Source organism: Amyelois transitella, chromosome 19, assembly GCF_032362555.1.
Source record: "Amyelois transitella isolate CPQ chromosome 19, ilAmyTran1.1, whole genome shotgun sequence".
In the NCBI taxonomy this organism is placed as follows: Eukaryota; Metazoa; Arthropoda; class Insecta; order Lepidoptera; family Pyralidae; genus Amyelois; species Amyelois transitella.
Genome location: NC_083522.1, coordinates 5,906,081 through 5,917,923, shown reverse-complemented (window position 1 = coordinate 5,917,923; position 11,843 = coordinate 5,906,081). Strand labels below are relative to the sequence as shown.

Below are 11,843 nucleotides of genomic sequence, written 5' to 3'. Positions count from 1 at the left end.
CAATAAAAATAAACATGAGAACCACCTTTATTTTGCAGGTGGTTAAAAAGTGACCAAGTTAAACCACCTATAGTATTAACCAGAATGAGGTATGTCCTTTTACATACATACGTGATATTTCAAGAAGATATAGGTATATAACCCGTGAAGTGGGAACACAAACTAAAAGGTAAACTTACTTACTTTCGCATTTATAATAGGATAATATTACCATATTTTATATTAGGTAACACATCTAGATATAGATATATTTAAATTATTATGCTAAAGCCCAAACCTGAAGGAACCCTTATAGTTTTTCTGTAAAATGTACTTACCACAAAAACGTACTGGTAGCGGGATAATGTAAGTATAAATTCAAAAGTAACTCGTATCTGTCTCTTACGCTTTCACGCCTTATAGTGAACCTATTTGGCTGAAATTTAATATGGAGTAGGTATTATGAGACTTTGAGACATAGGCTCTACTTTCTACCGCCGGAAAACAACGCATTCCAATGGAAAAAAAATACCTACCGTTCAGGTGGTCGATTGTATTACCTTGAGCTTTATCTTTCTATAAACGACGATTAAAATAAAACTACTTACTTACTGCTCAACAAACTATCTAATGCGGACGAAGTCGCGGACAAAAGCTTGTATTATACTCAAATTTTTAGAATAGAACATACCATTTGTTGTTATGTAAACGAAGAGTTCTAAGATTGTATCAATTCTAAAGCCAGCATAAATAGATTTACATTTTTAACAGTTTATTGATATGCTAAAGCAGCTGCTCTGAATAATACAATAAAGGAAAATAAAAACCTAGTTGTGTTTCTTCTTATTTTAGTCTTTCTAGTATTTGACCGTTAAAAGGAAGTTTCATATTGGTCTGTAGAAATAAATAACTTTATTTTTTGTAACGTGTAGTATTTACTAAGTAAGTAATGAAGCACGTTAGTAAATTATTTTTAGTTTCTATGAGAAGTTATAGCAGTGAAATGTAAGTAACACATTGATTTTATTGAGACAGTCGAACTATTACTCACATGCTTTACAAACTATTTTACGATTTTTTATATTTTTCATAGTTGCCTCTATTGTTGTAGCCGCCTAAGTACCTACGTTTTGCATAGCGGGAAACAGAAGTTTGAAAACTGATTTTAGAATTAACAAAAACTAGGTATCGCAATTAAATAAAGAACTTTTGAATTTAATGTTTACTTTACCCCTCGGTTACCTCTCGACACGTTAAGTCATACCTAACGTGCCGAAAGTATTAAAGGTATAGGTACTTTTATTCACTTTCAGGTTAAATCGTCAAGTAAAAGTTACTAAGTTAATTCCTGAGGAAATTTTTACATATTTCCATGTATGTTTGCCAAACATACTGAATAATGTTATTGCGAAGAGAGATTATATACAATCTTCTGGAATAGCAGATCACATTCAAAAGGTGAGATGCGAAGCCTCCTTTTTTGAAGTCGGTTAAAAACAGGTCCGGCCTTAGGATTATATGGGGCACATTGGGCTCTTGTAATGTTATGTATGGGACTTGCAACGTAACTTACGTATGTAACGTAAGTAACAAGTAATACATTTTGTGTACAGTTTAAGATATGAAATAAATATGCAGCATTCAAAATAATTTTCTTAATAGGAGTGTCGAAAGAATGCGATTTGCTATAACTTTATATTAAATGTTGATTGATTAATGTTTTTATTCTTTTTTAGATAACACAATATAATGTTACCGGTGGGAAGCACCTTAGAAGTTCCCTGACTTTGCATTCATTTTTAACTCTAGCAGCTGCTAACGCAAAAGAAGAAGCTTTATATAAAGCTTGTGTATTAGCTTGGGCTACTGACATGGTAAACTCAATCATTTATTTAGTTATGTATTTAGTAACCGAACTGCTAGTTGTAACTGTGGAAAAATATTTAAATTTTATAAAAAGTCTAAATTTTACTTGTAGTAAAATATATGTATTCCCAAACTAATCTAACTTTAATTCAGGTACACGCTTGTTTCACAATATCAGACGACATAGAAGATGAAGCGAGTATGCGACGAGGTAAACCGTGCTGGCATTTGGTACCAAAAGTGGGAATGCGAGCCATCAATGATATATCGCTGATCCGAGGTTTAATCTATGACGTACTTAATGTTACCTTCGAAGATCAGGCTATAGTCAATGATGTTAGGAAAATGTTTGATAAGGTATAAACGGATGAAATACTTACTTCACAACCACTGTAATGCGCTTTGCAGTTGGATTCGATATTGAAATACGTATTTTTTCTAATTATGAAACGTTACATTTATTTTACAGGCATTTTTCTTGACAGCAATTGGACAGCATTTAGATAATGAGGCATCGCAAATTACTGATCGTAACTATTCGCATTTTACTCAACAAACATATGATAGAATAATAAAATATAAAACGTCTTTTTATAGTATTCAATTGCCAATCTTATTAGGAATATATTTGGCAAATAAAACAACGGCTAATACCCAGCAATACGTGGAAAGTATGTGTATGGATATTGCTCGACTTTATCAAATGCAGGTAATTTTTGGATTATACCTTAATATGAAATGTTAGGTAATAATAATGATTCTTATTTCATAATAATGATTTATCACTGCAGGACGATTACTTCGATTGTTTCGGAAGTAAAGATGTTGGAAAATCATGCACAGATATTCAAAATTCTAAATGTTCGTGGCTAGCAGTTAAAGCGCTTCAACGTTGCAGCCAACCTCAAAAAATTGTGTTTAAATCATGTTATGGAAGTGAAGAATTTGCACACATTGAACGCATTCAGCAGCTTTATAAAATATTGCAGTTACCCGAAATGTATAAAGACGAAGAGAAAGCGCTTTATGACGATATCTCGCACCGAGCAAACGCCTCAAAAGATATACTACCACCTGCATTATTTTTGGATTATTTGAACGTTATTTATAACAGAATGTTGTAATCTTTACTTGCATAAATATCAAAGAAAGAAATATAAAATAATATAACAATAAAATTGTCATTAATTACATGCAATTTCAATACAACATAGATATCATTTGTTTTTAGGTATATGTGTAATTGTCATGGTAATTAATTATTTCAATTCCTAGTGTCGTAAGAGGCGACTAAAGGATGGGCTTATAAACTTAGGATTCTCGTTTTAGGCGAAAGCAACCTGTCACTGTTTGAATCTCAATTTTATCATAAAGCCAAACAGCTGAACGTAGCCTACCAGTCTCTTCAAGACTTTCGGCTCTGTCTACCCCGCAAGGGATATAGACGTGACTATATGAATGAAAATGAACCTAGTAAACTTATAAGAACAATGGCTCAATAAAACTCTAGATTTCTGCTACGATAGTATATTCCAAAAATATAATGTTATACATAACATTGCTCCTATATCGAGTTAGGTAAGGGCTGAAGTAATACCACCCTTACACAATAGTACTTAATGATAAATATCCTATGACTGACATTAATATAGGAAGGTACACAAGATAGAACCAAGTGAGATGATTTTGGTAAATATATGGTGAACCCCTCAAACAAAATAATGTCACATTATTTTTTGAACCTTGAAGTTTAAACGGGTAATGAGCAAATGTATTTCCAAAAAAAAACATAGCTATTCACCCTAAACGGAACTTAATAATGTGATCTTTAAGGGCTTTGCGAGAAACGGATGTATTATCTATACCAGCCATGGGGCTTTACAATAATTGAGTACATGAAACATCTCACTGGTTGATTAAATACTAAGAAATTGATCAATAGCACAAAGACGCATTAGTTCTGCCTTTGTTTTACTTCAGGATCCTGAGAATTTTTATGGTGAGTTCCATTCTCTGTATATAAATAATCGACTTCCGCGTAACGAGTTCGAAAAATGTACTCTTATTGTACCTACCTCACTCTGTCCCCAAAGTGAATACTTGGAGACGTCCCTGTATCACGTTCATCATACCTTACAGTATTAAGTGCAAATTACATTGACATAAAAGTAAATACGTGTGTTGCAACGATTACAGATTACATGTGCTAATATAATTTTGACTAGTAAGCACCAATTGACTAAATATAATAACATACTTCTTAAATAATTTATGTACAACTTAAGTTTTTATGTGGCTAATAAAATTTAGCCAATGCTACACAGCTTCCGTTTGATAAAAACATTGAATTATTATAAGATAAACTATTTGGTACGAACATATCTCAAAATAATGTATACATTTTGATTAATTTTAAACCTTCATTCGATGGTAACAATATTTAAAATTATATCAATTGTATTTTTATTTTCAGACCTGACAGTACATAATAAAGTAACAAATATTTGAGCGATATGAAGACTTAAAAATAAATTATAACAGTATTTGAACAATTATTTAGGTATTTCTAATGGAATTAAGGTAAGTAATATAAAGAACATAATTATAAATTGCCAAGTATTCATGCATTTGTTAAGCTCATATTGACGATATAGAAATGTTTCGTGCAGCGCAATGATTTTATTTAGTACTAGATCAATCACAAAGTATTCAAAGAATTTGAAGATATCAGAATGGATTGGTGAATATTTTCAGTTATATGCCACTACAATACAATAAATCCTATTTCATATTAATAGTTCAAAATGTTTAATTGGATTACATATTGGTATGTCTTTTATAAAGCTACTAAGTTATATAATAATTTAATAGGTATAATCGCGACATGTTTATGGTTCAATTTTATCAGACCGTATTTAATTAGAGTACATACTTATGACTTCAAAGTCTCGGATAATTATATGATGAGTAATGCTAAATATTCGTCAATTAATTTATAATTTAACACCAATATGATACTTACCTATTTTCTATAGTAAAGTCTATCGTAATGTCTTTTGTTGAACAATATGATTGGCAACACCGATATCGTACGTTTGGAAAAGATTTTCTAAAAGTTATTCAAATCACTTAGTCATGAAACTACCACCTCGTGACGTTGACAATCGATTACAATTGTACAGTTCGATACATAAAACATTTCAGTTGAAGATCTATGATACTTCAAAGGATAGATATATAAATATAGCGATTACAGTAAACAGTAAAATTCGGACATTTATTCCTATAGGCTGAGCCAGCATCCACATCAAGTATTACGTACGAGTATACAAGATCATGTTTCGAGTGATGTTTGTGTGACATCGCATATCAAAAACTATCACTTGGAATTCACTTACCAAGTGACTTGTTACTATTTCATGCTGGATCTGTTTGTGGGTTGACTATAGGTAGTTGTGGTACATGCATGAGCCTTCTGTGAGCTTCGGTGCCTGTCAGTGCGGCTACGGTAATGCCAGCTTGATAAGCGGCCGGTATCTTGATGTAATGGGTTCGTGAACCAGGTTCTACCCAACCGTTAGCCCGCCATTCTCTTATAGCATTCGCTACTTGACCTGAAATAAATTATAAGTAATGTTATAATTCATATATTTATATAAATTGACATTTTATGCCACCAATCGACACTGCAATGAAAACTTAAAAAGAAACTCAGTCTTAAACTCAGAAAAGGGCTTCGAAGCCCGTGGTCTAAAGGGATACATAAAGTGTAACAAATTATGTAGGAAGCAATCCATGAATATAACATGTGGCGTTATAGTAAAACGTCTCAGGTTAATAAGAGATGATTAAAAAATGTCTAGAATAAAGACAAACTTTATTTGGACTAGATTTACAAGATCCAGACACGAGATCCAGCAAGTAGTCGCTAGAGGATGGCGAGCTACTTAACTTGGTGAATGCTGGTAGTCCAAAAGATCCGGAGCGCTCTTATAGGCCTACCGGGCTGTAAAGAGGGGCGCCAGGGAGACCGAAGCGGCACGACGTTACAAATATAAACAATTTAATGGGTAGGCACAAAATAAAAAAACTCACCAAGTACATTGAATGTATGGAAGCGTTTCTCAGGTACAAACATCAACGGCGTCAAGTCAGTCTCCGGATTGTATCTGGCCAGTACGTCTCTAGTTCTGAGAAGCAGTACTGAAGGAGACGTCAAACGAGGCCACAGGGTAGACTCCCGAATGCACTCTACCGGGTTGCAAAGATAAATGCCGCGAGGCGACACGCCGAAAACCATTTGGTGGTGCCACGCGTCGGGGATATCGCCTTCGCAGCCCACTTGGAGGTTCAAAGTTAAGATTGGAACAGCTCCTTAAATATTTATAAAAAAAATTAAATGAATGTATGTACTACATTATAAATGAACGATCTATCTACTTTAATGCATAAAAATAAAAATTCTTAGAAACGATATTTTCGATATGATATTTGAGTTAAAGATGAGAGAGACAATAAGTATTTGAACTTAGAAGATCAGAGCCCATTTACCTAAATCCGGTCCTGGCTTGAACATTAAGCGCTTAAATTACATACATATATTATAATCATGTCTTTAGACCTTACAGGGTAGTCAGAGCCTACAGTCTCAAAAGACTAATAGGCCAATGGCAAAATTTTTTGATGAAGCTAGTCAAAAATATATGTATTACCTAAGGTTATCCAGTCAGCCAACCAATGGCTCAGCGAGACCGCCCGTTCAGGATGCGTCGGGAAGAATCTAGCAGTGACCAGGCCTTCGGAGGCCTTCTGGATGCCTGACACGAGGTCCGCCGCCGTGCAGCCGGCCACGGCTCGGGATAGCACGTACCTGGAAAATATCAATTGATTATAGACTTTCGTCAAGTCCATAAGTTCTCTGTAATCAGCCTGTAAGGCTTTTACGGCATACCGACAGAACGATATGAATAAATACTCGAAGACAAGTTAATTAAGGTACTTATATGTTTAAATAATCAGTGGCAAAGTACGAACCCTGAAAGTAATAATGAAATACAGCAAGTACATTTTCTTACCTCGGTAAAGGTGCATTATTAGCCCTCTGCCTAGTGCCAACCGCCAAATTTATTTGATCCAAATTTATTGGCACACCCAATGCATTCTGAAAACAAAACAGATGTTGTTAAACTTAGTGCCTACATACTTACAAAACTTATGTGACCCTGCTTTTAAGCTAGCTTGGATCATGGTTTTGGCGCAAGACAAGACGCCTTTAAGTCACTTCTACGATGTCACGGATAGCAGTCGATACGATCTTATCCTAAAGTACCGGTTACCACGTGACACATTGAAGATGTCTGACTAAGATTCAGAAATCTCTGCTTTCCCATAAACTAAGGGATTTTTGAAATTAATTAGGGTTTCCTTCACTCCTTCCAGATTAAAGTCAATCAAATACACTTAAATTTTTAAATACCAAAAAAAAAAACTCACAAACACATTCACAACCGCCGTAGCGCCACAAGCAGAGGTCCCAATCTGTGTGACCTGGCGCTCACAGGCCTCGTGTTCCGACCATATCATGCATCGCGGTGGTTCCACACACCTCGCGTTTGTGGCGCTAGAGCCGGGTGCTTCGTGGTGAGGCTCAGGAGCCTGGGACAAATACAAAAATATTTTTTTTTAAACTAGCTTTAACTTCAGTTTCTGTCCATTGTTGCCATGTAATGTGTCATTCATGAGTGTTCTTTGAAAACGGTATTAACTGTTTTTGTGGTGTTGGAGTTAATTTTCAGTGGATCTTATCTGAAAACTTGTAAAGAATATGTGAATTGCACATAATTTCCACTCTGTGAGAATGGCTCAATTACACAAAAATCTGATTACTACAATGTCATATTTTAAAACAGCCAGTTCTCACTCACCTTTTTAGCATCTTTATCCTTATCGGAGCCAAATTTTTCCTTTTCTTCTATTAGTTTCTTGGCCATATTCTGATGGTAGACTGTGGATGACATTGTAACAGTTCCCAAAGCTGGCTTCTGTCCTTGGTTTATTTGAGATGCTAAAGGACCCTCGGATTGTTCTCCCTCAACTAAAACAATATTTATATTGATTTTTTACTTTTAAAATATTGCAAAGTAAAATTTAATATTAGTTTAATTATTATATATTATTCTAGCCTTGCCTGCGACTTCGTCCGCGTGGAATAGTTATTTTGGGAATCATTGAAGCCCTCAAAGATGGATAACTTTCCCCATTTTTTTCACATTTTTCATTATTTCTTATAATTGCAGCGTGATGTTTAATAGCCTAAAGCCCTAAGTTCCTGAGATTAGCGCATTCAAACAAACAAACTCTTTTTAATATTAGTATAGATGACGAAATACTAAATTTCGATCATTAAAAAAACCCCATTTCCTTCTCGGTCCAGTGATTATACTGTGAAGATGTGAAACATAAACTTGTTTATAATATTACTATAGATTGAATACCCAACAGCATTAGTATAGTTTGTTACAAAATAAAGATGATATAATTATAATACAAAGTTATATCCACTAACAGTTATAATTTAATTTTTTTTTCATACAGGCTACACCTGTTACTGACAAAGGCAAGGCAAAGATACATTGCTTATAGCACTAAAGAAATTATGATTTTAACTTCAAATTTGTGGACTTTGTTGACTATGTATGTACGTTTCATAAGTCCACAATCTGTAACTGAAATTGCAAATCAAGCAAACCCTAGTAAAAATACTAGGGTTTGCTTGATTTGGCAAGAGCCTCAATTACAAGAATGTCCTACGGCCTAAAAGGCTTTCTACTATTACAAAAACTTTATTCAACCAGAATTTTTCTAATTAGTTTCTGAAGAGAAAAAGAGAACACACATTAAAAAAATAAATATCTTCCTGTCAGTAACTCTTTATACCCAAAGTGTACCAGCAGTAGAGGAAATAAATGAATTGAAGACTGATTACTAAATAGAAAATCAATATACTTGAATGAATTTGTTTTAAAATTTAATAAATAAAACTTACAGTTTGGTATATCCTCTGGAGATACCAGATTGCCACTGGTGATATGTAGATTCACAGGAGCAGAAGCTGGCCAGTGTGACATGGTCCTGCGAACCACCAGTCTCTCCCCACGGGCGTTCACATGAGCTATAAAAGGCCCAAAATTAGTTGGCCTGGAGTTAGAATCATCCTTAACATCACCCTGACCAGAAATGAATCCATGGCTTGTTGATGGCACATTGTACAAGTCGGCATCATGAGATCCAGAAGCTATTGGGTCATCCTGCGGATTGATGCTAGACCCTGGCAAATACTCCGGTCCCTCTCTTATTCCAGGGTCATTCTTTTGCGGTTCATTATTTTCTGCCCCTAAATCAGCATCAGGAGTGGCTTCATCGCCAGTGTCAGCTTCACAAGATGGGCCAGGATCAAAATCCATCTCCAAAAACTCCATATCAGGGCTTGATGCTCGTGATCCTTCCCTGGCAGCCGCGGCAGGAGCTTGGTAATTGGGAGCAGTTGGCAATTGCTTGTCTGAAGGTAGACCCATATCTAAACTAAAGAATGAACTTGGCAAATCAGCTAAATGCTGTCCACCTCTATAAGTGTAAATGCAACCATCATCTGATCCTAAAGAGTAATCATCATTGCCAGTATCACTTGAGCTATCATCTGCATCTGGATCAGCTCGATTCAACTTGAGAGTTGAAGGCCTCTTCCTGTTCTCCTTGCTTTTGGCATTTTCTTTGTCTCTGCTGTGGCCACTTGTTGATGGTGCAATGCAGGCCTTTCCAGCTTTATCTGAACATGATCTGTGCCGTTGAGGAGCCGGAACGACACAGTCAGTAACAATCGGATTTGGTTTGCTCCCACTTGCGGCCTCCGATTCATCGGCATGCGAATTGTTCCCATTTGAACCGTTCTTATTAGCACTTTTGTTTTTATTGCGCTCTAAATTCTCACTTGACTTTGGACACGGCGCAGGTTCGTTACAGGAAGAGCCACAGGGTGTTGACAAAGGTCCATTTTGTGTCGTCGAAATGGAATCTGTTGCGTGCGTCGCAGATGTAAACACATTTCCAGCAATAATGTCAGTTCCTCTTTGCTTTGTAGCTCCCTTGCAATTATTAGTCTTTTCAGCGTCGCCATCGAGTCGAAGGGTGTTCTTTATCGGTAAATCATTAGGTGAATCCATACTTCCGAAAATATATTTTACCTCAAAAAGCGACGGCCTTAGGCCATATTATTTAAGGTTACCCAAGCGACGCCAGTGCCAGATATTAACACTTTACGATTGTTTAACACACATTTATCAAATACCTATGATTTGGTTAAAAATTTAATTTAATTGTTCGCAAAATTCCGATTTGGATAAACAAAAACTAGGTAGGCTCAATCCCGATTTTCAGCCATTTGACAAATTAATTCGTTTGTTGACAGTGACAGCGGCAATAGCGGACATAGCGGTTGACAACTATTTTTATATAATGAAAACAAATACATATTGTGTTGCCAGAGTAACAATATTGTAAAAAACAAAAAACCCGACTTTGGCCGACTTACAGATTTAAAAACATTAGATTGGGCCGACTGCATAAAAACTAAGTTGATACCTGAAAGAAAAAATAAAGACCAACAACATAGTTTGGTATGCTTAAGTCAAGGAAGTACTTAGGTATTTATTACTGGAATAATTTTGAAATTATTTTATAGGCTATGCCTTATTTATACGTATTATCAACAATCGCGACTATTTTATAATTGCGTCGATACTCTAAAATCGGAAGATTTGGAAGTCGAGACCTTTGGTTGACCCATTCAAATTATACAGAGCTTCGGATTAGTCAAATTTAAATGGTATGGGTTCCATTTCACACAACCTGTTGATTCGATTCAGTCGATTTAGTTGGTCAGAGTGGAAAGACTGCTTTCGACAGAACTCATCTTCATGGAAGTTTTTATACTTTTAGTGTGGGGTATGAGAAATAGAATATAACGAAAAGAAACAAAGAATTGAAAATTTTTGTAACATATAACTCAAAAACGAATGGGCTGATTTTGACTAAATTTGGCACAGATATACTAGTAGAATTGTCCTTCGAAAGTAACATGGGCTAAAAGCAGATGCAAAAGCTAGCAGGTAGTTAAATCATAAAAGTACCTAAGGATGGGATACCATATCTCTGATGATTATAATAATAAAATAGTAGTGTAGATGATATGTACTCAATAATGATGTGATGATGGTGTTTTACTGTCTGGGATGGCGAAGAATTAAACCAAATTTAAATATGTTAGTACGTAATATATTGCCGTTAAACAGAATAGTGGAACTTATACTTCCAGTACAAATTGTATAATTTATTGATTAAAAACCTTTATACGAGACTAATTGAATATTAGAAAATTTACACATGAATTAAAATAACCTTTCACCAGAAGTATTACTAAAAATATGTCCTTTTTTCAATCTTACTTATTATACACTGTCACCAATTAAATATTTTTAATATCCAATATTACGTTAAAAGTAAACAAACAATATAATTTCAACAAAACAAATACTTTTAATGTCCAGGCATTTGTGCCCAATTTTTATAAATGCACCTGGTTTTCCCTATAATCTAGCAGCCATTGACCAATTTACGCCAAGAGTAAGCTACACTTTTTATGACTATTAATCGTGTAGTAGAAATAGGAAATTGTCGTTGATTAAACACTAATGTAGTTCAAATTGGCGACTAAAATAATTAAATTAAACACCACCGGAGGGCTCCAAACTTACTAATGACCTAAATTACCCTTGCTAGTGATAGTCATAAAAAGTGCAGCTATCTCACTCTATAAATTTTTATAAATTACATAAATTTTACAAGCCATCTATAAGTAAAATCGCAAACTTTGTATATTGCTTAACACATAAGCAGTTTAAGAAAATTAAATTATAATAGGGTCGGCATTGGTTTAGTGAAAA

The 11,843-nt window shown here is 34.8% G+C and overlaps 2 protein-coding genes across 2 annotated transcripts; one reads left to right on the top strand and one right to left on the bottom strand.

Annotated features, from left to right (window-relative positions):
* Window positions 1-84: 84 nt before the first annotated feature.
* On the top strand, window positions 85-2,969 carry LOC106132536 (farnesyl pyrophosphate synthase). Its single transcript, XM_060949751.1, has 7 exons — window positions 85-89; window positions 1,293-1,437; window positions 1,716-1,853; window positions 1,999-2,202; window positions 2,315-2,375; window positions 2,466-2,554; window positions 2,637-2,969. Exons 1-7 carry the CDS (start codon window positions 85-87, stop codon window positions 2,967-2,969), a joined length of 975 nt encoding a protein of 324 aa, XP_060805734.1.
* Window positions 2,970-3,365: 396 nt separating this feature from the next.
* On the bottom strand, window positions 3,366-10,315 carry LOC106132790 (uncharacterized). Its single transcript, XM_013332322.2, has 7 exons — window positions 8,891-10,315; window positions 7,770-7,939; window positions 7,339-7,500; window positions 6,921-7,006; window positions 6,558-6,715; window positions 5,941-6,219; window positions 3,366-5,459 (listed from the first exon to the last, which is right to left on the bottom strand). Exons 1-7 carry the CDS (start codon window positions 10,062-10,064, stop codon window positions 5,263-5,265), a joined length of 2,226 nt encoding a protein of 741 aa, XP_013187776.2. The 5' UTR covers window positions 10,065-10,315; the 3' UTR covers window positions 3,366-5,262.
* Between the last annotated feature and the right edge of the window lie 1,528 nt (window positions 10,316-11,843).